This window comes from Hipposideros armiger, unplaced genomic scaffold (assembly GCF_001890085.2).
Source record: "Hipposideros armiger isolate ML-2016 unplaced genomic scaffold, ASM189008v1 scaffold_0, whole genome shotgun sequence".
In the NCBI taxonomy this organism is placed as follows: Eukaryota; Metazoa; Chordata; class Mammalia; order Chiroptera; family Hipposideridae; genus Hipposideros; species Hipposideros armiger.
Genome location: NW_017731350.1, coordinates 4149393 through 4176357, shown reverse-complemented (window position 1 = coordinate 4176357; position 26965 = coordinate 4149393). Strand labels below are relative to the sequence as shown.

The window sequence follows — 26965 nt, the reverse complement described above, 5'->3', positions numbered from 1 at the left end:
GTGATCCTATAGAAACCTGGTGGCTGAGACGGCTGGATTGTAACGAGAGCATGCTAGAGCTGAGCGGACCTGTCAGACACTATGATGAGCACAGTGAGAGCCTGATACCTGTACCAGGATGGCAGCACCAGCAACCACAAGACAACAGATGTAGTACTCGACAAACTTCGTCAAATCTAAGAAATAAATATGTATATTTCAACATGTGTGAAATTAAAATACATCTTATACTTATTTGCATGTCTTAATTTGATTGGCATTTCTTAGCACATAAAATAATGGTGTATCTTAAATTCACCATGTCTTAGATTCAGTGAATCTGATAATTGAATGTGAATAAGAAGTAAGGAATTCAAAGGCAACCTGGGTGACTGGAAGAACACTATTATTCCTAACAAAAATGGAAGGGCGTTTCCTTGACCACTTATAGGAGTCTAAACCATCTTCTATTTGAACAATGACCCATAGATGATATTGCTGCTCACTTACTCTCCCCATGAGATTCCTAATAATTAAAAATAAGAGGAAGTACTTATTAATGACAACTTTAATATGTGTTTGACCCTGAAGGAACTGCTATAATTTAAAGGGAAGAGTGAGTTGCCATTGAAAGGAGTACATGATGCTTAGAGTTAGATAGCATGTAGTTTCTGGATCCAGCTGATACTCAAATATATCAAAGCAACTGATACCATCAGTCATTTGAACAATCGGAACTTCTTCAAATACTGGTTCACTTCTTCCTTGGGGTAGGGGCGGAGCGCAATGCACGTGGCGATATTCTCTGGCTGCTCCAGCCACAGCATGTGGTCAATGTTCTTCTGTTGCAGCGTCTCAGCCAGGTCCTTCAGGGTGGTCTCATCTGGTGCCTACATGGAGCAGAACACAGAACACACATCGAACAGCCCATTTAGGAAGTGTCAAAAGACAACAGGAAAAGGATGGTGGGGGATTCCGATAACTGAAAGTGGAGTTACAGCTCTACCAAAGAGGGCGCTATAGAGCACGTTTCCAGAAGCAACAGCTTCTTTGCTCCATTTGCCATTCACTCTCTGTAGGACCGTAGATAAGCAGCAGGGGGGGGGGGGGGAGCAGGGGGATAGGAGGCGAGGCTTAATGTTCCTGTTTATAAGATGACGATTTCTCTCTCCCTTCTTGAGATGCTGTATGTATTGTCAGTAATTATGCTTTATACCTTTTCTAGTTATTTTATGGCCGGTGCCCAAACAGCTTTCCCTAATCCTTCAACCAGCTCTGACTTTAAGAGCTGACTCCTGGAAGCATTTCTAGAATCACATGGCCTCCACTTCCCTCCTCCCCTCCCACCCTACCCCACCCAAACCTAGGATTTTCCTTCTGTTGCGATAATTCCACTTGTTAACTCAAAGGAGAGGTATACTAGTCTCTGACATCCTTCTGTAATTTTCTCTGACCATCTTTATCACCTGTGCTGAATACCATTATCAGAAGTACTAAAGCTATCATTCAGAAAATAAAGACAATTATTGTGTTATGTGGCACAAGGTAAATGTTTTGCCTATGAAGGCAGAAGCCGCTAAGATAACTCAAGGTTTGTTTGATCAAATTAGAGGATGCAGGAATTGCGCAATGAATCTACTGAGCACTTCAGGCAGAGCCATGCTGGAGGACTCCTGAGCTTCCCTTTCCTCCTTCAGCACCAGGCAGCAACATAGTACAAGTCAGAGTGAGTCCAAACTTACTCTACCACTCGCCGATGGTGTGATCTTTGAAAAGTTATGTGACTTAGCTGGACTTTTGTTTCCCCTTTATAAAACACGGATGCTAACACTTCCTAATAGTAGTGAGGATTCGATGAAATTAGGGTCAGCCCTGTGCCTGGCAGGTCTGAAATATCCTTTCAAAATTTGGATCTTTTTTATTTAGAATATAGTTAGTAAGCCTCACATCATGAGCACCCTTCCATGCCAACTAAATATGCTCCAAAAACATGATTTATGCATTTCATCATCCATTATAAGGGCATAAATTAACCAATCCCTAGTATTGGAAATGTAACTTCCACACCTTTTACTATGACAAAGTGTTCCTATGAATATCCTTGTACAATGCTCTTTGGGTGCCTCTATTTTCTTAGGATACATTTCTACAGAATCGACTAACTCTGTTGGGTCAACTCTGGCCATCTGCAAAAAGGACTTCACCGTTATTTTACACCCCTGGTGTCTGGTATTTCTGATGCTAGGGTTCAGATTTATTTTCAAATAATTTGGTATCATGCCCAGGTAACTGCTTCATCTTGGCTTCACTGGCAATAAGGAATCCCACGTCATTATCCCTTCTGGATTGATTTTGCGAGTGACGGGGTGGAGGGGCAACACTTTTCAGTGCGGCATTAAAAGGCCGGCCCAACGCACAGGTAGAAAGGCGGGTCTCGTTCCACCAGCCTCCGCCCTCACAGGTATCTACTAAGGGGGACGCAAGTGAGACCGGAGGGGTGCGGGAAGCATTACTAACGAACCCGGTGTCCACTCTTCACACTGATGCCCTCCCCAGCCACGGCAGTAGCTTACTTAAGTCCCCGCAGAACGCTTTCCAAAACTCAGGTGTTAAAAACTTCTCCGTACTAACGTCGCACCCACGCCACCAGGTTGGGCCCTGAGACCCAAGACCACACCCACTTCCGGCCTCGACATCCTCACGGCCCACCCCCGTCTGGTGCCTCACCTCGAGGACCACTTTGCGCATGCGCCCCAGCTCTTGGAGATAAGCAACCGTATGTGGGTGGTCCCGGTGAATGTGCAAGGCCGCAGTGGCTGCATGACAAGCCTGCGCTACCAGTGCGCCTGAGGGCCAGGAGAACGGAGCCTGCGATAGATCCTTTCGTAAGACCAAGTATTGTACCAAGATCTGCGGCCCTGCCCCAGATGCCGCCATCTTCCTGCCCAGCAGAAAGGCCTGGCCTGCTCCGCGGTGCATGCCGGGACCGAGGAGGGGCTCTGAGCGCTGCCATGTTTTTGTACGGCGGGTACGCAAAGCATGCTGGGCTTGGTTTTGAAGGAGAGGACGGCGGGAATTCTTGTCTCTCGACTAAGTGAGCCAGAGAGGAGGTAAGGGGGAATAAGACGCAGTGAGGAACGGGACCGTGACCAGGGTGGAAGGCTGAACGGCCTCTACAGCTCCTTCCGTGTGCAAGGAAACCTGGCCGAGCCGGAGGGTCTGCGCCCTCGGGAGCGCGCATGGGTGGGGAGGTGGACGCGGTACCTCTGACTCGCACCGGATGAACAGGTAAAGCGGGATAGAGGGAGGGAGAGTCCTAGCAATGGCACTTGGAGTGTCCGGGGGCCAGAGTTGTGTGTGCCCTACCCACTGGGTTTGTAAATACTGTAGAAGTGATTTTCTTTCCATTTTTCATTTGTCAGCGAGGAAACCTAGGTCCTTATTACCGGTGCCTGGAGAGATTCATAGGAAGGCTCTTGGAAATTTGAGGAGGAGATGGAACTTGAGAATGCTTTAAGTCAAGACGGCGAGTCCAAAGGAGGTATTCAAGGAGTTGCCTTTTCCCCCCTTACTACTGCTGTCCAGAGATGACCCTCAGGTTGTGAAAGAGCCCTTTTCTCCTCTAACTGGTGTGACTTGCCCTGTTCGGGAGCAGAATAGTGACATGAACTAATACAGGCATACCTCGTTTAATTGTGCTTCACCAGGGGCGCCTTTTACAAATTGAAGGCAAGGCCCTCCATCTGAAAAAAGCTGAGGGCTCGTTTTATTGTGGTGGTCTGGAACCAAACCCGCAGTATCTCGGGATATGCCTGTATTGAAGACTTAAAGGGATTGGCAACTAAGATCATTGGACAGGAAAACATTACTTTATTTCTAGGCTCCTGCCCCTTTTTAAACAAATAGGTTGCATTCGTACTATACTGTGTTTCTATTCAGAGCTGTGGTTTTTTGGCCAGCAAGGTGGTTTTCCTCTCTTCCCAGGATTTTTTGGGTCCATTTATGCAGGGGCCATTCCCCTGTGGAAGAGGCAGTGCCAGGCAGTGACTTTGGCATTGATTAGACATGGGTTTGAGTCCAGGCTCTTCCCATAAATATTGTGGCCTCGGGCTAGTTATTTTACCTTTCTCTGCTTCAATTTTTTTCACCTGGAAAATGGAGGTGACTACTAGTATTGTTGTGGTGGTGATTGTGGAAATTAGAAAATTCTTTTCATGTGTCTCAAGTAAAGCATTTAGCCGAATATATAGGAAATATTCAATAAATGTTTTGTTTAATTTTTTACATGCTTTGCAAGTAGAGCACCTAGGACAGTGTCGTAATATGTAGAAAGTGTTTCGCAAATGCTTCATTGTTGGAGTTGATTAGCATTATGAAAATGTGACCTTTACTGTACAGGCATACATCAGAGATGTTTCGGATTCAGTTCCAGACCACTGCAGTAAAGCGAGTTGAATCTTTTTACTGGGGTGGGGTGGGTGGGTGGATGGGTGTGTGTGTGTGTGTGTGTGTGTGTGTGTGTGTGTGTGTGTGTGTGTGTGTGTGTGTGTGTGTGTGTGTGTGTGTGTGTGTGTGTGTGTGTGTTGGGGGCGGCGGGGGGCGGGAGTGACTTGCCTTCACTTTGCAAAAACTACAACATCTGTGAAGCCCAGCAAAGGGAAGCTCAATAAAAATAGGTATGCCTGTGTTGGTGCTTAGCCAGTCTCTTGGGAACTAAAATTTGCCTCTGAATTTCTATCCAGCGGTGAGCTTGTTTTCTTCTCTGATACCTAGTAATATTTGTGGACAGTTCCCTTTAGTTTGGGTCATTATAGTCCTGTGCTACTAGTATTTTTCAGAGCTTCATAGAGTTGTGCATTAGCACTTTGAGAAAACATGTATAAAACCCAATTTAAAAAACAATTTCACGTTTTAAAAAACAGTTTTCTGAGAGAGTGGGTGAATTTGGTGACCCTGTTTTCCTCTGGGTCATTAGCATGGATAACTGCGATTGGCTATATTCAGGTAATGATCCATTTGAACGTTTGTCCTGGTTAGGGACTGCTTGTACATCAGTATTCAGGCTAAGAGGTTGCTGATCTTTGATTTCTGTTGTCAGTTCTGCTCTTATAAATTGTGCCCAATGCCTAACAGTTTAGCTGGCCACCAAGTTCTGAAAAATGGGTCACCTTCTGTTCTTTCCTAAAATGCTCTCTATTGCCAGAATTAGAAATCCTTGGCTTCTTGTGAAATTCCCTTTTTACATCCCTCAGGTGTTTTAGCTCACTTGGAAAGACTAGAAACTCAAGTGAACAGGTCCCGTAAAAAATTGGAAGAGCCGCAGGGAGCTCAGGCAGTAGGAAGCTCTCCTGGGACCAAGATTCGTAAATTGAGAAGTCTGCCAGATGAACTGAGGGCTGAAGCGAAACAACGTGAAGCCAGAGTGAGTAGAAGGGTGATTGTTGGCAGGCTTCCTAGGGTGTAAAGAACATGATCTGGGGATTAGCAAATTTGTATATTGAATTTTACCTGTGTTCTTACTGGATCAATTTCAGTCCTTGACCCCTCAAATGATCAAACCTGTAGAGTTTCAATATTAACATCAACTAACAATTGTCAGGCATTATTGATGGCCCAGGCAAATTCTTCCTAATGGTCTCTTAATCTGCCCTCAGAGGCATGAACCTGTTACCTCAGCCTGGTTTGGGTCATTGGTACTTCTGTCATTAGTGCCATTTTCCTGTTATCCAGACTTGAAGCCTCACGGTAAACTTTGACCCTTCCTTCTTTTCAGTTTTCTGCCTAGGCCAGGTCCAGCCAGCAAGAACTGTCAAATTTTTCTTGATTGTCTTCGTGCTGTCTCCCTCACTCCACTGCAATAGCTTAAGCATTATCCACATGTGTTCTAATTATTTATCAGCTGATTTGGATGCCAGGATTGTTGCAGCAGTTTCTGTTTGGTTCTCTTCTGGTGTTTATCCTTCCCCAATGAGTCCTGCACGACCAAGAAAATGCTTCATAAACCACTGCATCGTTTCCTTGCTCTAAAACCTTCAATAGCCATTCACTGCCCATGGGATGTGGTCAGCTTTCTTTTTCTTGCTGTCCCCCTTCATTTCCTTCCCTTTTCCTCCCTCCCTTTCTCCCTTCCTTCACTCTTTATTAAAGTAAAAACTATATGTAAATATGAAGTGCGCAAATCTGAAGAACGTTTTACAAAGTGAACACACCCTGTTCCATACAGATCAAAGTATAGAATATTTATCAGTGCCCAGAAGTCGCCCTCCTACATACCTAGTCATTTCCCTCCAAGTAACCACTGTTCTGATTTCTGTCATCATACAGTGGTTTTACTTGTTTTTGAACTTCCAATAATGTTAAAAGTATAAGCTCTGGCTTCTTTAGCTGAATGTTATGTCTGTGAGATTCATCCATGTAGTGGTCATTCTTTTTTTATTGCTGCATAGTAATACCATTTTATGAGTATTCCACAATTCATTTACCTGTTATACTGTTGGTGACATTTGGATTATTTGGGCTGTTTCACTTTGGGGCTATTGAGAATACTGCTGCTAAGAACATTCTTGTTCCTGTCTTTTGGTGTAAAAATATACAGTTTTCTACTAGGTATAGATCTGTCAGCGTTGATGGGTTATAGGGTATGCATATTAGTTTTAGTAAATACTGCCAAACAGTTTTTGTGATTGTACCAATTTCACGTTCCTTGCAACAGTGTATAAGATTTCCATTGCTTTGCATCTATATCAATACGTGTTATTGTCAGTTTTAAAATTTTGACATGCTGGTGGAACTGTAATAGTATCTCATTATGGATTAACGATGGTAAGTACTTATATTGGACACCTCAAAATCTTCTGTTGTGAAGTATGCTTTTCAAGGCTTTTGCAAAAATTTTATTGGGTTGTCTAGCTTATTTAATTGTAGAATTCTTTGCCTATTTTGGATGTGAGTTCTTTTTTGGGTATATGTATTACAAATCTTGTCTTATACCGTGGCTTGCCTTTTCACTCTCTAGTGGTGTCTTGTGATGAAAAGAAAGTTTCGTTTTAATGAAGTTTGATTTAGGATTCTAATTTTATGCTTACTGTTCCTATTTCCTTTTAATAAACCTTTGCCTAACTTAAATTCATGAAGATATTTTATTTTCTAAAAGGTTTATTTTACATTTTACTTTCAGAATTATAGTCCACCTGGAATTGATTTTATGTATGGTGTGAAATAGAGGATCTTGCATTTGTTGGATACTGTGTGGTATATATGTCAAATACACCAAATGAGGTTCAGATGTTTTATATCTTCACTGACTAACTTTTCCACAGTCATGCGGCCTTCTATTTGGCCCATATGTCTTGACAGAAATCAAATGCTTTGAGGGGAAAAGCTGTAGGGAAAGCCTCGCTAAGCTCACAGCATTTAGCATTAATCTCCAATCTGGCTATTTTGGTTGTTCTCTAATGCCTTCAGACCATTTTCTGCTTGTTGCTGGCATGCTTGTTTGCTTACTTTTGGAATTTCATCCAGCTTGTGTAGTTCTCAGAAGGAGGGCTATTCTGAGACCCTCTATGGGCCATAGCTCTAAGTGTCTGTCTCAGTCAGTAGTTCTGACACTTGCAAGCCTGCAGTCTGACCCAAACCACCTTTCCTAACCTTGCTTCCTTACGGCTGTTGTGCTCACCTTGTGCTCATCCTAGACTTTCTTCACACCCTTTTCTTTCGCCTCTCACAGTATTCTTTATTCCCACTAAGTTCCTAATTGTTTTCAGGCCAGCACAATTTCCACTTCTGATTCCTAGCACTGTGACCCACAAGATTCTTCCTGTACTGTGAATTCGTAGCACTAACTGGCAGACCACTGCAGCGTTTCTTCATTCGTTACATAATCATCTGCATTCAGCTTTGTTCCAGTTAAGTGAGGGCAGAGCTGTGTTATGCTTCTTTGTATCCAGCTTTATTTGCTGCATATCTTGCAGGTTGAACATACTGCCAGTGCAGAACCCAACCAAACATTGGAGATCAGTGAGCAAGAAGTTTGGGAAAGAAAAAGGGAAAACGTGAAAGCCATTCTACAGGCATATCGTTTTACAGGTATACTTTTTTCTGACATGTTTCAGTCTGGGTCTCTTGTCTTTAGTGAGTGAGTTTGCTAGATGTATTATTAGTCCTAGACTTATTTCTTGAGCATTGGTTTTGCCCTCTCAACATACACACAACGCTGGCAAGCTGTTTGGCATCCTGTACTGCTGGTTTGCATTGTGCCACTGGTCAGATAGTTTGAACCCCTGGAGTCTCTGTTTCACCACTAAAATGGGGATTTATCTATGTTTCAAGAGGACTGTGGGAAGAACTGAGGACTATCATAAATTCTTTGACACTCAGAAAAAAAGAATAGGTAAATTGAAAATTTTATAATCTCTTCCTCAGTAATTTGATATTTAAGATGGTTTTTTTGGTCCACCGTTCTTCCATGGTTTTAACAACTCAGAGTGAGCCAGAGTCGATGAGAGGAAAGAGTCTGTGATATTCATTCATCCAACAAACATTTGAGCACATGCTCTATGTATTAGGTTGTGCTGAAGCAACTGGGATGCACAGGTGAATGAGGTACTGACTTTGCCTGACAGCTGTTGAGAGGTGTTGTCTTGTTTGCCTCAGGGCTCAGTGGGAAGCTGACCAGCCGAGGGGTCTGTGTTTGCATCCACACTGCTTTTGAGGGGCACCTGCTGGATTCCTATTTCGTGGACCTTGTCATACAGAAACCACTTCGGATACATCACCATTCAATCCCAGTCTTCATTCCCCTAGAGGAGATATCCACAAAATACTTACAGACTGATATTCAGCACTTCCTGTTCAGTCTCTGTGAATACCTAAATGCTTACGCTGGGAGGAAGTACCAGGCAGATCGACTTCAGGTATCTGTCTGAAATCTCATGTAGCATTTAATGAGCCCAGGATAGGCTTAAAAGGGGAAAAGGGCAAGTTTTGTTTTGTATTTTAAAATGTTTCATAACTGAGCCAGAAGCTTGACTATTATCCTTCTAATACTTGTTTGTTATTTATGTACAAACTGTTTTCCACCCTCTTTTCTTCCCCTGTTAAAACTGGATGATGTTGAAGCATGGATGTTGGTTAAAGGATTATTCACTCCCGAATGGTGGTCCTCAAGGTTTTATACTTGACCTTTTCTTCCCCTCACAAAGTAGTAGAGTACAGTTGCTGTACTTTTAATTCAACAGGGATTGATAGAGTCCCTCCTATGTGCCAAGTGCCTTGTTGAGCCTTGGGTATAGAGCAGAGCAGAATTGTGTGTTCTGAAATACAGAGAAATACTATCCATCTTTGCCTAAACTCTGCCCTACCTTCTTAGGGTTGGGTAAGAGAATAAATACACAGGAAATGAATGTGAATAGGGAATACATGACTCTTAGAAGCTTAGTGTTTCCCCCTCTATGCATCTGGAATGATGGTGAAGCTCCTGGCTGTCGGATAGATAAATTGATATGTGTATGCAGACACAAAGCATCTTAGCCATATATATGGTGCCAATGAATTCTCAGCAGAAATAGTGTCTCCCCTGTACCCCCAGCCCCTGACCATTCACTTAGTAAGTGCTTCCTGCAGACCTTCCTAGGCTACCGCTGGCTTTTAGTTATCTTCTAAATCTCTATCATTAGTCCTTTTTTCAGGCCTTTTTCTGTCCTTTATTTCTCTGAAATTTAATTAATGGGCCCTATTTTTGGTCGACAGTGTTTGTAAGTGGCATGGCCACTCACTGCCTTTGGAGCTGTAATTGTCATTTGTGTCTGTTTTGATCCCCACCTCCATTAGCGTGACTTTGCAGCCTTTCTGGCGGGGCCCTTGCAGAGAAACTCACTGTGTAACGTGCTATCATTTACTTACAAAGTGGAGCTGAGAGGCCAGTGCTTCCCATTTTGGGCCAGACTGTTGTATAAGGACCTCACAGTGACCCTTCCAACTGACGTCACCGTCACTTATCAAGGTAAGAGGACAGAGGCCTCAGTGGAGAAATTATATAACATGCGCCGGCTTATTCGGATTGAATGAAACAGTTGGAACTCTTGAGACACTTGCTTCTGTTTATGTACCATAAGCAGAAAAATACAATGACAATAAAATACAAAGAATATTTTCTTTGTTTCTACCAATATTTCCTCTTCGTAAGTAGTAAACACAATCATAGTTTTCCCTCCTCCCTTGTTCTTTCCAACTCGGCCAGTGTTCTTTCAGCTTATAATTTGTTTTCATTAGAGACCCCTCTTAAAGGGACAGCTAATGAGGCTGAGTCATAGGGTCACTGGTGACGAGAGCCAAGACTCATTTCGCTGTGAGGCCAAATGGACATGACAAATCAGTATACAGTTAGCTCTCTGGAGACTGTTCTCTGAATGGGAATTTTTCAGGGCTAGCTGAGAGATTTTGTGTGTGTGTGATTTTGTTTCAGTTAAATGTACCATAGTGATGTGACATGAGCAATAATAAGAAATAGGATAACATGTTTTTAGGAGGCAGAAATTTTGAGGCTGCCACAGGTTTCATACCATAGGTTTTCAATTTCTCTGGGCACAGTCTGTTCTAAGTTTCCAGTCTCAAAATTACATTGGTTCAATAAGGGCCAGCCTCTCTCAGCTCCAGACCAAAAAAAATCAAGTTACCTGGGTCCAGAATGTTAGCGATCCAGGGTCTGAATGCCCTAATTGCATGAGATGAGACTGACAGAATCTGTCTGTTTTAGGGACAGACACATTACCCACCTTGTGGGAACAACAGCGAGCATCTCATGAAAACCTGTTTCATACAAAGCCCCTCCACCAAGTGTTTGCTTCATTTATAAGAAGAAAAAAGTCGGATACAAGCCTGGTCATCTAGAATACTATTTTCATTGGGAACACATCATAAGTGAGTAAACAAGTACTGTACACAGTCCCAAGCAAGGTCTTGGGAACTGAAAATGGTTGAAAGGCTCAGACTCCTTGCCTGGGGAGACATCCTTGCCTCTGATGAGGTGGTGGTCTGTTCTCATTGCAAGTTTGATGGTAAAAGGGCAAGTTTGAGTCTGTAGACATCGGCATTTTGGGACAATTCTCCGTGATTGCCTGGTCACTTGTTAGAATGCTCAAGATCACCTCTTCTTGGAGACACTGATTTGACCATACATTTTAGCTAAAAATCAGAATGGTTTGTGGGGCAGTAGGAGGCATTTTATGAGAGCTTTAAGTAATTCCACCTCACTTCCCTATCTGAGATATTTGAAAAGAAAGTTTTTAGAATACTCTGGGTTCATATGAGATGAATCATTATAGTTAAGGAGGGAAGTGTTTTTAATCTTTAGTTTGGAGCACTGTATTCTAGACTACTGCTTTTGAAGAACATGGTGGCTGAAAATACTATGGATAAAACAATCAGGGTTCTGTGTATCTAATATTTTGTTTCCTAAGCCATCTCAGTACAAAGTTGACTGATTTAAGTCCCCTGTAAAAAGCATAGAAGTCTGCTCCTAGCTGAGCTGCTGCAAAGGGAAGCAGACCCTCCCGTCTTCTGTCCTGTGTGCTCTGAGCCATGGCTGGACAGGTGTCTTGCTCACTCCAGGTCCGGCTAGTGTATGTACCGTCTCTCGTTGTAACCAGTGCCTTGGATCTGCTGGCACTTTGCCTTGGCTTAAGGGAGGAAGTGTAGGGCCAGTTCACAGATGTGTCTGGCTGGCCAGGTCCTGCCATTTCAATTCCTGCCCCCTTTGCCCAGTCACAAATAGGAGTCATTCCTACCCAAGGCCCAGAGCTGTGTTGAGGCTTCTCTCATTTTAAAATGGTCAGTTCCTAGACCTGACGACTAGGAAGTAACCTACAAGTATGAGAACTCTGGGAGGAGCACAAGGGAATGGTAAAGTCAGGTTGGACCACCATTTAGGAGACATTTAGAGGAAAGCAGCTCAAGAATAAAAGATCTTAGTTCCAGCTCTTGTGCCTTCCAAGCTTGCGGTGTGCGTTAGCAAAACACTCAGTACTTCGCGGAGGAGAGGTAGTAACGGGATTTTCACAATGATCACATTCAAGTTGAAGAAAGCTTTTAATAAAACAGTCGTGTTCTTTATCAATACCTGTAAATTCTCTTTTAAAGCAGTAGCAAAGGCGACTGTAGCAAGAGCTCAAAAGGCAAGGCAATATCGAAAAGTGTTTTTTAACAGAAAGTTAAAAATATAAATGTAGAAGATCTGTTTATATATTTTTCTCTCAGAAATAAATTCCCTTTCCCTCCCACCAGGTAAAAGGAAATATTGCACTTTCTGCTCTTATAACTAAGGTGACAGGGGTTCCAGAAGAACCTTTCAAGATTATCAGGACAAGGGCCCTCTCCCTTAACTCGGACCACCTGGAGACGAGCAGGGCTCCAGCCTGAGGAGCACTGCGTCACGTTACAGCTGGGAGCACGCCATCAGCCAGTGGTTGTCCCTCCCTGCCAAACTTCACCTCGAGCTGACTTCCCCACCTGTGCGCCCTGATACCTCCCTGCTCACAGTGGCCGTGGCCTCTCTGGGGGAAGAAGGGTTGGGCAGAACTCGCGCTCTGGAAGGAATGCCCCAGGGCCACGCCTACGACCCTTACTCTCTGGGGAAGCTACAGGCACAAGGAGGCATAGAACGGCCACCCTCAGAGCTCACACGTCCACGAACAAATGAAGGCTTGAGGAGATTTGTAAATCTAAAGTCTATGTGAGTGTGCACTTGAGCAATTTGGGAACATCGGGACTTGGTCACTGGTCCTTTCCCAAGGCCTGTCTTTGATTCCACACCATCCGTTCTCCCTTCCCCTCTGGACTGCTGTGGGGCAGCGGCCCCTCAGGCGCTGTCTAGTACCTGGTGGGGCAGCGTGACCGAGGAGCCGTTGGGGAAGGTGGCGGGCTTCTCGCGCCCCTTCAGGAAGAAGGTGAGCAGCTCCCCCTTCCCCTTCACAAAGATGGGCCCTCGCCTCACAAAGCGGAAGCCGTACTCTCGAAGGATGGCTTGCGTTTCTTCTACCACCTGCAGAGGGAGAACAGAGTACAGAGCGAGCCTGGACCGAGGCTCCCCAGGCGGTATCCCCACATGACCGCCAGGTCCCACCCCGTCAAGCTGACCTGTAGCCCCCTTCACTCCATGCACGAGCACAGTAGAGCACGGGGTGGTTGCCTCCCCTCTCCCAAAGCTCGCTGCTCTCCTCACAGCCCCACGTCGCCTGTGGGGGAGCTTTTCCTCCCAGACCCAGCGGATAGAGATCGGGGGAGCTGCTGGAGGCACAAGATGCCAGAAAGTTCATACCAAGAGGGCAGGATATTATTACCTAGAACTTAAACGTAAATCTTTACAGGTGGGGTTGAAGTATTTTCTCCCTTCTACTGAGGCTGATGAAAGAGGCATCTTTTCCCGCTCTTGCCCTTTCCCATAGAGAGCACTGCTGACTTAATAGTCTGGCCCAACAGAAAGCAGACAGACGTGCTTGGCAAAGCAGCATTCCAGTTTTGCCGTCGCCTGGCTCTGAGCACATGCCGGCTCTGTTGCTGGACGTACCTGAATGTTGCCCATGACGCCGGTGGACTCCATTCTGCTGGCTACGTTGACTGTATTGCCCCAGATATCGTAGTGTGGTTTCCGGGCTCCAATGACCCCAGCCAGTACCCCTCCTTTGTTCATGCCTGGGTAGACAGAAAGAGCAGCATGGCCACATGCCAGACCTTGTATTACTGCCTCAAGCTACCAACACCTCTCTCAGAATTTGCCACCCGACCCCTAGCGCATATATATATATATATATATATATATATATATATATATATATATTATAATATTACATATAAACTATTCCTCGTGAAGCTTGCTTCTCTAAGCTCCTGGAGGGCAGAAATGTCTGTCTATCCTGCCCTCACCATGTGCTGGGCAGATTGTCAGCTACCCACAATATGCTGATTAATTTCCTCAGTACAGAAGTTGCCCAGTTTCTGTCTCACATACCTGGTATTAACGCTCCTGTGACCTCATCAGAAGGTGTGAGACCGCACCCCCACCGCACCCCCAATTCCCAGTAGTGGGTAACTCCTAACAGGCTGGACTGAGGCATAGAAGATTCCTTGGAAAAGTAGACAAACTGACTCCCCGGGCAGATTCAGAAGGAAGCTATCATTGTAAACACGGGGGCAGGGACAGCTGACCCCCACTTCATCAGTCACACTTGCGGCTTGATCATCTAGAAGGGATGGGACTTAAGGTCCCTTCCTGCTCTGAGTGCATGGCCCTCCCCAGCCTCAGGTCTAAGCCTGTCATCCTTCTCGCCGAGTCCCCTACATCAGAAGGGAGCACGCCAGGGGGCAGGCGAGCCTAGAGCCTCACCTATGCGCAGCATGAAGTTGTTGAAGGACTGGTTGTTGATGTTTGTAAGCGTATCCTTCATGGCGAGGGCGAAGTCCGCCAGGTCAGCCAGGTGCTGCCAGCGCTCCTTGTCTGACTTTTCCTCCTGTGCCAGAGAGCAGCAGTGAAGGCATGAGGGGCCTGCGACCGCAGCAGCCTATGGTCACCTTCTTTCCTTAACGTTCAGGAGGTCAGTCCCTTTGTCCGGTTTTCAAAGGCCTAGTCTTCATTTTTTTCCCCCAAGGGAATCAGCACCCTCTTAGCTCCCACTTTCACTGTGACAGCTCACAGGGGTCCCTGTAGGTCTAGGGGAATGACTGGGCGGGGGTGGTGGGGACATGTCTCCCCAGCCTGTTTGCTTCCTGTCTGCTGTGTACCTGCGCAGGAGTCCTGTCTCATCACTACCTTGCCTGAACCTGGGCTTTGGATTTGGAGTGGTTGTCCTCATTTTGATTCCTCAGCTAGACTATAAGCACTTGAGGGTGACACCCATCTTAGGCATGTTTCTTTAACCTCTTCCATAAAATCGAGATGGCAGTTATGAGATGAGACAGAATTAGGTTCTAAGGACGGCCCTTGGGCCAGGGCCCTTGCAGCTCATTTCTTCTCCTTCTAGTAGCTAAATAGAGCTGGCTGGCTCCGTAGGTCTGATTCGACAGGCTGGCGTCAGCCAGTGGGCTGTGAAGATGTCCCTTTTCTAACAGAACCACCTCCCCACCCTGGGTGTTTTCACTGCTCCATAACCGCATAGCTGCCCAGTTCTTAGGAAAGTACAGGAAGGGGCATGGTTGCAGTTACACGTAGCATCTTGTGCCTGCCTCAACTGTAAACAGTAGTGGGTGGCTGTGTGGGTTCTGTTCTCGTTGCTCTTTGCACTTTCTCAGTAAACCCAACTTGTAAGTTTGCATTGCGTGGGCCTCGTGGTGTATGTCTGTACTACTGCAAAGTGCCTTCGTACAACAGTAACGTTAGCTTCACTTGACCACGTGCTGGGTGTGGGCTGCCTGTCTCTTGCCATTTCCTCTTTGGCCATTGAGGGGGTTAGGTACCTTGTTGGAGCTGGTAAAGCCATTGGTGTTGACATCGGGGGTGACTCCTGAAGCTGCCATATAGGTGCTGCCAATGGTTTTGATCTTGGTGATGACCCGGAATTTGGGATTGTCCAGGAGCTAAGGCCAGTATTAAGGAAGAGAAGATTGTCAGCAGTCAATGGAGATATGAATGAGCCAACCAAACGAAAGACTCACCCGTTTATAGTGACCCCACAAAACATCCAAGAGATGCTTTCCTATAAAAGTTTTATTCTGCCATTTATCTGCCACATGGTCCTAAGCAAACGTCCTGATTTTCTGAGCCTCAGTTTCTACAACCGTAACACTGGGAGAAAGCTGTCAATCTCCTAGGATGGCTGAGCATGTTATGTAAAAACATTTTCCATGATGTACAAGATACCTACTAAAGGCTTAATGAATCTGAACTTGAGGGTAGGAGGAATCAGAGGGGCCTCAGGATCTTGTTTTGGCCAGTCCTTACGCTGTGAACTTGGAGGCTATTTCCCAGGCTTCCCCGCCCCCCTGCCCACACACACACACACCGCCACCTAATATTTCCAGATGGCTGCAGAAGCCCATACATTCCAGGGAGGGGCCTACGGGGGAAATGGAGCCAGTTAGAGTAAGTCTCCACCTTCGCTCTGACACCTGCTGCTTGTCCCGAGATGTGATGGGGAACAAGTGGCTTTGTGGCAGGTGGGGGATGGGGCAGGATGAGCACTCACGGAGTCAAAATCCGAAATGATCTCGTTGAGGAAGCGCAGACACTCAATGCCACCATTATTGATGCTCTCCTCGGTGTAGAAGTCGGCAAAGTTGGGCAGGGAGGCAAACATGACTCCAATCTCATCATAAGACTGGCTGTACAGCTCCTGAAAAGAGGCACAGTCAAAGGGCTGAAAGCAACTGACTGAATAATGTGCTACAGAAATGACTCTACCCTCCACTTCGATGAGAGGTGCACTCACATCTCCCCGATTATCTCAACTTGGAATTAAGAGGTAGTTCTCATCACCAACTCTGAATAAATACAAACTAGCTTCTCTAGTCCCTATAACAGCCTCAGCTTTGAGAAAGGGTAGAGTGGAGTTGGGAAGTAAGGCATAAGAACCGTTCTGTTCACGACGATCACACTGACAGAAAGCCAGGCTCTTGCCAGGGCTTCGTCCGCTGGAATGGGGCCTCACCGACCAGTGAGGCCCAGAAACAATGTTTGTAGCAGGCCCCGGTGCTGTGTCATGAGAAGGCCTGGGTTCACAGGCGCTCCCTGGCAGCGAACCAGATGAAGACACAACCCCATGGCTCCAGGCTACACACAGCACAAGGCCACTCCTCACCTCATCTCTCTTCTTGGAACCCAGGAAATGGCGTGCCACGTGCTCAGGCAACATGTTGGTGACCAAGGCCTCATTCCAGCGTCGCATCTCATAGACACGTTCCTTCTGTTCATGGACCTCAATCTTCCACAAGAACAGTGTCCGTGCCAGTTTTTCCACCTGCAGACACAGGCACAGGCAAGGTATATGCTCTAAGCTGGCTGTTTGATGGAAATATGGAAAATGGGAACTTGAGTGGAGGGGATCCACATGGCGAGGTTAAGGAGACCCAGAAATTGTGATCCATTTTATCAAAAAGGCCACCCTAAGGCTGCAGTGAGGATCCCAGCCTGTGTGGTTACAGCACAGAACTAAGAGGCCTTCTGGATGTGTGGGGACTCCTGGGATCTATTGTAGCTACAGGTCTGACTTGCTGGTGGTGGCAGCAGTGGGGATCTCCTAACCCAGGGAGTGGCCCCCATGTCCCGGCGACCCCCTTTGGCCACGAAGTGCTTGGGAAGGCTGTACTTCCCCTGGCCAACCACTGGGTGGCACCTGTGCTAACATGGAGCAGTAAGTCCCTTGCATACATACACTTCCCTGCCCTCTTCCCCTCTCCTTTCTGCGTTTTAACCAAACAAAAACTTCATCAGCTTCTTTCCCTTTCTCTTCTGGCTGTGTGGCCAGTGTGTTGGTGACCTCCGGAGCCAGGGTGAATGAAGACCCATGAGCCTCTGGCCTAGGGACTAGAGAATTTATCCGGGTTTTGACACCCCTCCCCATGCTTCCTTCAGCATCCTAGAGGAGGTCAGAAGGAAGAGGTAAAGAACTGTTCTGCTTGTGTCACTGAGGAAAAGACCAGGAAATGGAGAAGGTAGTGGCTTGACAGGGTCACGTGCCATGTTGGGTAAAGGAAACCAGCGTTCCTTAGGAGCTTGGGTTCTTAGATCTTGGGCCTGCTTCTCTGGAGGCCCTGATGGGTTATGAGCAGGAAAGGAGGGTGTGCGGGCACTCACGTGGCGGGAGAAGTAGTAGAAACTCAGCATCATGACGAAGACCATCACTGTCATCGAGTACTTAGAAGGCACCAGGGACAGCCTGCAGGGCAGAGGAATCCAGCTGACATGGAGTTTTATTTCCTCTGACTGGGCTGTCATCCGAGGCCCCAGAAACTTGTCCCAGCTCCTTAAGCGCCTTCACATCAAGCCCAGATTCCCACTGGGCAATAAAGCTTCCTTAAATTACTGGGCTCCTAACAGCCAACCCACCCTGGCCCCTTCTGTCTGCACTTGGAACCTATATCAGGGCTGCTACCCGATGTTTAGTAAACACTGTGTCACCTGACTGACCCCAGGAGTAGCTGCAACCATGCAAGAATTTGGAGAAAGGAGAAACTAACGTCACAGCCATTGGACCAAGGCACAATTTTACCATGCTTTTTTATAACTTTACGCATATGTTTTGTGTGGAGCTATAGGTCATTATTTTCATTTCTGTATAGTATTGTTTATACCACAATTTACATACCTATTTACTGTTGTAATTTGGATTGTTTTCCTTCGTTTTGGATGTTTGTGTATGTGGTTATCATATACAAACAGTGTGACTAAGGACACACATCCTGGATATACAGATGTACATGGATTTCTCTAAGGTGTATGTGTACCACAAATTGGTGGGTCACGGCTCTGTTTTCAACTTTACTTCAAATAACTCCACATGGTTTTCTAAAGTGTCTGTACCAATACATACTCCAATCAGGAGTGTATGAGTTACCATCATACTTGATATTATCAGACTTCTTAAATAGTTCTTGCCAAACTGGTCGGTGTTTAATGGTCTTTCGTTGTGGTCTTAATTTGCATTTCCTGATTACGGGGATACCTTTCATTTATTAGTGGCCAAAGTTTGTGGTTTGTTTTTTAACTTGAAGCTCTAGTCAAGTCACTGAATCATAAAATTCTCAAACTTTAGAGCTAACAGGACCTTGGATGAGTCCACTGTCCTCTTCAAGGGATGAAACAGACTCAGGAAAACTGGGCTGCCTGCAGCCCCACGGAGAATTCCTGTGGCAGGTCAAGAATCCAGGTCTTCTAGTCCGAATGCAGTGTTCTTTCCTCCTCACTTTTTTGCTGTCTGTCCTTCCTGCCAGTTACATGCAGATAGTATCCATCTGACTTCTCGGTTCCCTCTCTGACTCAGGATAGGCCAGGAGGGCCAGGTCCACACTAAAATCATTCCACCTATAGAAACACACACTCCTCTAAAGTAAGCATCCCATATCATGTGCCTTTGGAAGGGTGAGATCATGGGGCTCTGGCCTGTGGTATTCCCTATCTAGAAGAAAGAGGCCGAAAATGCAGAACAGGAGGGAAAGGAACCACCCTTACCTGTCAGTGCCGTTGAGCCCGGGGGTGGAGAATATCTGCATCTTCTCTACGGCAACCATAGAAAAGCTGCTGGACAATAATAGAACACTCAGGCCACCTCTGGGTATGAGAAGCTAATGCCCAGCAAACACTGAGGTAACCCAGATCTTCCACTCATCAGGAATGGCAAGTCTAGCCCAGGTTCACAGCCAAGAGAAGCCACGAGCCCTGATCCCCATACAAGCCTTCGAGGAACCCTAGAGACAGCTACCTCAGTGCAGGGCCAGGACTTTGAAATGGGGACTTGGGGGGTAGGAGGAAGGAGGAAATCCATATCCCCTCTTACTCGTGTTTCTGGAAACGTCTGCGGTCATATTCATCAAAGATGGGGCGCCAGGCATAGATGTTGATGACGGCCACAGCGCCCGTGACGAGCAGCATGAGCGTGAGCTTCACCATGTGGCTGACCTGCACCAGCATGATGGTGGCGATGAGGGACAGCACGGCGATGTAGTTGTAATACTTGGGGTTCTCCATGCAGCCATCCTCTATCTCCATCCCTGCAGTGCCGTTGGGTCCCATGTAGTACTGGAGGCAGCTAAGCTGGAGGCCAGAACCACAGGGGGACATGGGGTGCAAGGGGACAGCAAACTGGTTAGGGAAGGCTCTGTGTTATATGTACTCTGTGGCAGAGTACATTCAGCTGCCACTTCCACAGCTCCCTCAGAAACACCGAGAAAGACGGGAAATTTACCAAGGAATAATATATATAAACACTAGGAATTCCTACTAAGAGCTTTACCATCATCTCACTTGATGTTCACACAAACTCTCTTCTTAAGTGTTTTTAGTATTGCCGCCATTGTATAGAAAACTCAGAGAGGCTGGACTTGCCCAAAGTAGCACAATTAGCAAGTTGTAAAAACAGAGCTAGGAGTCCAGCAAGTTTCAAGTCCAACAGGCTCTTGCCCACAGCACACTGTTACGGAGCAGCTGTGGGGCCAGCCAGTCAACCACCGTTCACAGCCTGCTGTGATGGCAGCCAGGCTGCCCAAACGCTTCCATTTCTCGAGTCTGGTCACTGGTTCCACTGCTGGGCAGATGTAGTCAGTATAAAGTGCATCTATAAACTGAATCAAACCTTTTGGTAACCTTCACCCACTGGAGCTTGTCTGGCTTTGGGGCAGTTCTCAGCATGGGAACTTCGGCATGGGGGAAGTCCAGCATGTGAAAAGTTTCCCTACCTCCCTGGACTTTCACCCTCCACTGGTGACAGGATCTCCAGGTGTCCTGCACAGTGTCCATGACCCTGTTAGTGGTCCCCAGATCCAGGTGTGCTGTGACATGCGAGGCTTCTCTTCCCCATACTGTGGGCACCGTGCAACCCAGGGCACGCTAGAGTCTAGAGCTCCTAATTCCATCCAGTTGGATTTTTGGTCAGTTGGCCCTAGGGCTGTGTCACCTATACTGCTGCCAGAATAAGTCTCCATACTGAGGTTTTTCCTGTGCTGAGATTGTCAAAGAAAATGAAGCAAATAATATAACACTATATTTGAAAAAAAGGACTTTTTTAAGGGTGTCTATAGTACCACCAAAATTGGGAGGAGCCGTGACAACTGACAACATCAACGACAGCTCCCAGCCCCCAATGCTCAGCGAACCACTGGTGGCTCTGGATCAGTGGATCTCGGCTTCCAGTTGTTTTCCCTTCTCCCCAAGAGAGCATCTGGCCACCCCTCATGGCACTCGCGAAGCTTCTCCAGGAACTGAGGACAGCAGAGAAAAGGATTTTGTCTGCCCCTGGCCATTCAGCCTCTGAAGCTGCTGCCCCCAGCGACCCAGCTGTAGGAAGATCTGGCCATGTTCAAATGGATGAAGGCCAAGCAGGAGAGCTCCTTTAGTGGAAGAGGTTTACCTCCCTGGTCCTGAGGGATACCTGACCAGCCACACTGTAGGGAATACTTAGATAAACAAACGCTTAAGAGTGCTGTGCCCCTTGGTCAGTGAGATAGAGAAGAAAAAATCAGGATTGGGATTTTGACCTGATTCAATTCTTGACTCTGTTTCTTATTGGCAGTGTGACTTAAAACAACTGAATTAACCTCTCGGAGCATTAGTTCTTCATATGAAAGTACAGCTAACAGTACCGACCTCTTGGGATTGTAATAAAGATTCAGTGGGTCAGTGTATGTAAAGCACCCTGTGCAGGACCTGGTGCGTGGTGCTGGGTGGGCTCTTGGACTCTGGGGAAGTGAGGAGCTAGGGAAACCAGTCAGTCTGGGAGTTTTCCTGGGGAGAAGACCCCTCCATTTGGCCAGGATGATCTGTTTAGGAACCTAATGCCACTGTAAACCTGTGTCTCGTAGAAGAGGAATGGGGTTGACAGGCTGCCCGTGCTGGCCAATACGGAAGCCTTTTCCACTGAAAGCGGGGACTGTCCCTTCAAGCACAGCGGGAACTCACCATGTCTACAGTGTTTGACATGACCAGAATGAAGATGGCTAACATGGCCCAGGTGTTTCTGGCCCAGCGAGTCCGGTCAATCCAAGTCGAGAAGGCCACGAGCTTCTTAGGAAAGGCCTAGAAGGAATGGAGTGTCAAGGACCATGAGCCTTTTTCCCTGTAAACATGACTGCTCCCGACCCTGGGTGCTGCCATACTTCCCAGGAACCTAGAGTCGTGCTTGGCATGTGAGATAACCAGAATGGACAATGTTAGAGTTGAGAAGGGAGCGCAGAAATCCCGATGCTCTGTGTCACTCCTACTGGACTTACTGAGGAAATACCACAGCTTCCAGATAGCAGAGCCCTTTCCTTAGAGAAGACACGGACCAGCCCTGGAGGCTGTGGGCAGCACCAGCCAGCAATACCCGCTCCCTGTCTCCACATGACAAGGCCAAGTCAGGGAAGCATTTTCAGGGCCAGCCGTCTTTGCCTACTCCTGCTTTTCCCAGGTCAGTAATACCTAAGTCCTCCAAGATACCTGGCAAGACACATGCCAGATTCATTTTCCTAAAACAGTACCTTTCCCTTTGTTATTCTGATCAAAACCTGCAAGGCACCCCAGTGCTTATAGAAGTAAGTCTTAATCCTTTTGTCTGGGTTTCAAGGTCCTTCAGTCAGAGCCAGGTACCTTCCAGGTGGGCCTCCACTGCCCTTCTGCACAGGTCCCCACATCTAGACTCTGGCTTAGGCACCCATGCGTGTGCCAGCATCACAGCCCAGCCCAAAGTGGGTGCTCGGCTGACGTCAATGAATGACTGAATGGCTAAATGCCTGAACCATCCTAACAGAAGCTTTGTAATCTACTTGTAAGGCTCTGACAGAACGCATACCTCCAATACCCGCTTTCACGGGAAATGACGCTCACTTCAGAGGGCCTCTGGGCCAAAAGGAAAAGTGCTGCTTACCCGGGGAAAGATGGCAGCCAGCGAGCAGATGGTCAGGATCAGAAGCAGAACCTCCCCAACCACAAAGGTCACATAGTTTGTCATTAGCCTGTAACAGGGAGATGACAATTAGGGAGGGGACCAGAGGGAATAGTGAGACTGTGTGAGGGGCTAGTAGAGTAAAGGAAAGGAGGCAGAAGGCAGGCGTTTGGAGTAAGGCACAAGCCTGTACCTGAAAAGTTCCGTGTGACACCAGGGAAGCACAGGGCCTGGGAATGTGTGACCCTCCCCAGCTGTAACTGTTGACGAGACATTTCCCAGAGAAGGGCAGACTCGCAGATGCCCAGGGCAGATGCCCAGCTAAAAACCCGGGAAGAGAGTCTTAGAAATAAGCTTGTTGCCACATAGCTATGATGGAGGGAGAGAGTAGAGCCGCACTCCCTCACTGCCAAGTGCTGCTAAGAGTTAGCCTTTTGACAACTGCACAGAGCCTTCCACTTGACAAGGTCCTTCCACATCCCTCTCACCTCATGAACTCTAGAAACCTGCTGTCTCCAAATCCCCCATTCTCACACCCATTCCCGTTTGGTTTCACTCCACTCAGTGCTCTTGCCAAGAGCCCCAGAGACCTAAGTGTTGCTGATCCAGTGCCTGATTCTCCGTGGCCTCTTATTCCTCCCTTCACGCCTTTCCTCAAATATCACCCTGGCAGTGAAGCCTGCTCTGAGCATCCTACATAAAAATGCAAACAAATCAAAATTCAGCTCACCACCTGCATCTCCATCTCCCTTCCTCGCTTTAACGTTTATGCATGGCACTCACCTGTCTCATACATGTTTAGATTACTTAATTGCTTATGTCTATTTTCCCCTTCTAGAATGTAAGTTTCACTAGTGTGAGGATTTTATGTTGCATTCATTGCTACATTCCTAGACCTTAGCCCAAGGCACAACGTAGACAATAAACATTTGTGAAGTGAGTGAAATTTGATCCTCACAACAACCTTGAGAGTTAGCCTAGGGCAGGTATTGTTATCCCCAGATTATCATCATCATCATCAGCTTTGCTTTACAGGTGAGTAAACTGGTGCTCCAGGAACCCACAGCGACATGCCCGAGGTCCTACAATTAGGCGTGGAAACCACTCCAGAACCTAGGACCATGTGACAGTCCAGGGCTCTTTGGAGTTCCCCAAGCTGTTAACTGGAGCCGGGCTCCGCACCTGCTCCTTTCTGATGAGAAATCCCTGAGCAGGAGTGAGCTGCTGATTGGCTCGGGCAGGGGGAGGGGTCGTCCCTCAGCGGGGCTTCAGCATTTGGGGCAAGGACTCCAGAACCTCCACCTTGCCCCAGAGGACCTGCTGCTGGGTTAGAGATACCCATCTGTGCCCAGAGCCTAAAATCTGTCTTTACTAAGAAGAGCCACGAAAGGGAGCCAGATCGGCCTTGGTGACTGAAGTTGACAAGTGTCCCCATCCTCTGCCTCCTTGTCCCAGAGCCACCCTACATCAGGCTCCAACTGAGGCGCCCCCATCCCTCAGGCCTGTGGGCTCCTGCAGTGACCCCCTCACCAGGGGTCAATGAGGATCTCGACCAGAGCCGTACAGAGCAGGACCACGCAGGAGCAGCTAAAGGCCGCTCCACTCTGCTTTTCCTTCTCCACCGAGTACCGGGTTTCCATCTCGGGGTCCATGAACCGCATGGATAAGAGGAAGGTGTTTCTCTTCTTCACTCTGCAGTGGAAATAAGCCTCGTGAAACATAAACTCCACCTCTGCCTCAGCCTATCATATTTAAGGTGACTTAACGTCCTGAGCCCCCGACGGCCTGAAAAGGCACACGCTGAGGGGCTTCGGGCCCGGGTGTGTGCGGGCCACTTACACCTGGGCTGACTCCCGCTCAAGCAAGGCCTCGTTGAGCAGCTGGTTGAGCTCGTGCTCGTCCTCTGAGGCGTCCACCACGCGATCGGCCAGGTCCTGAAGGCGCAGCCTCCGGCGAGGGTTTGGGAATGAGGGGTTGTCGGCCTACAAGGCAGAGCAGCAGAGTTGGGGTCAGGTGGGATGGAGTGCGGGGAAGGAGTTGAGGAAAGACAGGGCGGGAGGGAGCGTAACAGTCAAGGACTGATTCCTTGGCTCTAGAAACCATTTTCAGGGAAAAGTCTTCCTGGTGCCCCCATGTGGCTCCCTCCCACTTGGGTCTAGACCCAAGGCCACGATCCCTCCTGGTTTCCCTGGGACTCCAGGTCCCAGGCACTGTAGCCCCTAACGAGCTCTGTAGTGGTCCCCCACTAATGGCAGCACTGTGGGAGAACAGCCACCTGGCTCCCGACTGGGACACCACTGCTGGGTCTGCTCAGGCCTGGCACATCCTGCTACAAGGATGGGGGCAGCACACAGCCATATACGTCAGCACCCTCAGGGATGGGAATACCCCCAATCCTAGGGCTTAATGAGCTCCTAAAGGAGCTCACATCTAGTTCATCTTGGGGAGGAAGATCTGAGAGGGAAAGTGATGGGACAGGAAGTCATGTCCTTGTCACTAGTGGGGTGATGGGGCTTGGGTGCCCGCTACCATTTTTATTCCCAGTTACAAAGGAAAAGCATCAGCTCCAAAAATATGAATCCAGACTCTGATTACGCAGCCATTGGTCTAATTAAGAATCAAGACCGGGCACGCCAGAACCATCTGTATGGGCCCAAGAGTACCTGGAAGCCAGAATCAAGATACCCTGGTCTTAAGCTCAGTTGGGCCATTGGATGACAGTGTGATCCCATATAATTCATGTCCCCTAGCCCCATTTCCTTCTCCATAAAATGATGTGGATGATCTGTTCCAGCACCAGGGACCTCCATTCCTGAAGTACATCCTGGAATGGTGTGACACTGGCTAATTGTGAAGACACAGAAAATCACGGGCTGCTAGAATTGTCCTTCCTGTTACGGAGTTACATCAAGTCTGTATTTCTACTTTCTATCAGGAAAATCGGTGACACGGGGGAAAGCGCCTGAATGTTGTGGCGCTCAAGAAAAGCCCAGTTCACTTCCAGCCCTGTCTGCCTTATGCGCCAGCCCCGGATCTCAAGGCACCAGGGGCAGCTCTGGCCCCTCACAGTGAGACGGGCGGTCGTGCTCACCAGCTCACAGCAACCCTAGCAAGGCAGAGTCCTGTCTCAGAGCAGTCGCCTCTATCAGTGACCACACACAGGAAGCTCTTGAGTAATGGACAGACCCTGGGTGCTCTCCCAAGAGGGACCCTGTCCTCAGAGCGGGCAGCATGCTAATTCTGTTAGAAATCCTACATCTGTGCACGGGACTTGTGGAGTCTGGACCCAGCCAGAGAGGTGAGCTCAGCCCTGAAGTCTCACTTTCTAAACAGTCTCGGATCCTGTAGAATTTTCCAGGGATCTCCTCACTGCCCACATCTCTACAGGATTCTGGGACAACAGAACGAGGCAAGGCCTCAGAGGTGAGCTCCTCTTTTGACCTTACCCACCCCCATCCCGTGTAACTGATGAGGGGACAGTGGGGCCTGGCTTTGGGGGGAGGGGGTGACCTGCCCAGGGTTACTGCCACAAAGCAGCAGAGCCCAGGCTGGTGGCCAGCCCTCCGAGCATGGGCCTCTTCCTGTGGCAACTTCTGCCTCCCCACCCGTGCCTGCGTCCTAGCCCCCAGCCCTGCACATACCTGGCCATCTTGCTCCTCGGGCTCCTCGGATGTGGAACCGCTGGTGTGGACACTCCCATTGGGCTCCTTGGTTTCAATGAGGGCAGGGGAGCTGGGCTTTGAGGAAGCTGGCGCTCCATTGGGCAGGGCCTGCAGTGGAAAGGAAAGGCCGTCAGGGACTCCAGACGCGGCCAGCTGCCCGCCCACCGGTGGTTGGTCTCTATCAGTCTGAATTCTCACCAGAGTTCAGAAGCCTTGTAGACTTAGAAATTTCACCACTCAATCCCTCCTTCAGAACATTAATTTTTAAATGCTATAATTTTCTAGTATTAACTTCTATTAAAACTTGTCCTATTATTCCCCTTATTTCTAAAACATAAACTCAATGACAGTGACTCACAGAGGTCTTTTTGGTGTAGAGCCCTGTCAAATGCCTCCCAAATATCTGAATAAATTTCATAAATTTCCTCAGTGATTAGGATTTTTCCTTGACAACAAGTTAAACACTATAACACAGGGAAACAGTTCATTCATTCATTTAATAAGGACTGAATACCTACTATGTGACAGGAACTGTTCTAACTCCTGGGGATACAGACAAAAAGTCCTGACCTTGAAAGCTCACATTCTAGTGAGGGAGGGCAGACAACAGCAAAATAAATAAGTTATTACAGTACGTAAGGAGAAAATGCTCTGGAGAAAGAGAAAGCGGAAAGGGGGCGTAGGGATAGTTGGGGGTGTGATTGTAAAGAGGTCAGGAGAAGTGTCACCATGAAGGTGATATTTAAGTAATGACCACAAGGAGCA

General features: G+C 47.5%; 3 protein-coding genes across 7 annotated transcripts in view; 1 reads left to right on the top strand and 2 right to left on the bottom strand.

The window, feature by feature from the left end:
• Positions 1 to 529: 529 nt before the first annotated feature.
• Positions 530 to 3057, bottom strand: PTRHD1 (peptidyl-tRNA hydrolase domain containing 1). 2 transcript variants are annotated; one of them, XM_019647682.1, is made up of 2 exons: positions 2707 to 3057; positions 530 to 869 (listed from the first exon to the last, which is right to left on the bottom strand). In XM_019647682.1, exons 1-2 carry the CDS (start codon positions 2956 to 2958, stop codon positions 699 to 701), a joined length of 423 nt encoding a protein of 140 aa, XP_019503227.1. In that variant the 5' UTR covers positions 2959 to 3057; the 3' UTR covers positions 530 to 698. The 2 variants fall into 2 exon arrangements, 1 of the variants encoding a protein (XP_019503227.1); XR_002124624.1 differs by lacking the exon at positions 2707 to 3057 and adding an exon at positions 2553 to 2667 and having other exon boundaries at positions 792 to 869.
• Positions 2984 to 12345, top strand: CENPO (centromere protein O). Of its 2 annotated transcripts, none has more exons than XM_019647491.1 (8): positions 2984 to 3089; positions 3402 to 3520; positions 5232 to 5401; positions 7950 to 8064; positions 8632 to 8891; positions 9808 to 9979; positions 10733 to 10896; positions 12259 to 12345. In XM_019647491.1, exons 2-7 carry the CDS (start codon positions 3475 to 3477, stop codon positions 10864 to 10866), a joined length of 897 nt encoding a protein of 298 aa, XP_019503036.1. In that variant the 5' UTR covers positions 2984 to 3089; positions 3402 to 3474; the 3' UTR covers positions 10867 to 10896; positions 12259 to 12345. The 2 variants fall into 2 exon arrangements, with proteins under 2 accessions (XP_019503036.1, XP_019503120.1); XM_019647575.1 differs by lacking the exon at positions 2984 to 3089 and adding an exon at positions 3100 to 3267.
• ADCY3 (adenylate cyclase 3) overlaps positions 12040 to 26965 on the bottom strand; it is an 87259-nt gene continuing 72333 nt past the window's right edge. For 2 of the 3 annotated variants that reach the window (XM_019647180.1, XM_019647272.1), the window contains exons 9-22: positions 26180 to 26308; positions 24378 to 24520; positions 24069 to 24230; positions 22521 to 22608; positions 21575 to 21691; positions 19458 to 19714; positions 19133 to 19201; positions 17759 to 17840; positions 16764 to 16922; positions 16152 to 16298; positions 15424 to 15543; positions 14357 to 14480; positions 13541 to 13665; positions 12040 to 13015 (exon numbers count right to left, since the gene is read on the bottom strand). In XM_019647180.1, coding sequence (XP_019502725.1) covers positions 12833 to 13015; positions 13541 to 13665; positions 14357 to 14480; positions 15424 to 15543; positions 16152 to 16298; positions 16764 to 16922; positions 17759 to 17840; positions 19133 to 19201; positions 19458 to 19714; positions 21575 to 21691; positions 22521 to 22608; positions 24069 to 24230; positions 24378 to 24520; positions 26180 to 26308 — 1905 coding nt within the window. In that variant the 3' untranslated portion in view covers positions 12040 to 12832. The remainder of the gene's footprint in view (positions 13016 to 13540; positions 13666 to 14356; positions 14481 to 15423; positions 15544 to 16151; positions 16299 to 16763; positions 16923 to 17758; positions 17841 to 19132; positions 19202 to 19457; positions 19715 to 21574; positions 21692 to 22520; positions 22609 to 24068; positions 24231 to 24377; positions 24521 to 26179; positions 26309 to 26965) is intronic. The other variant, XM_019647356.1, reaches the window with a different exon arrangement.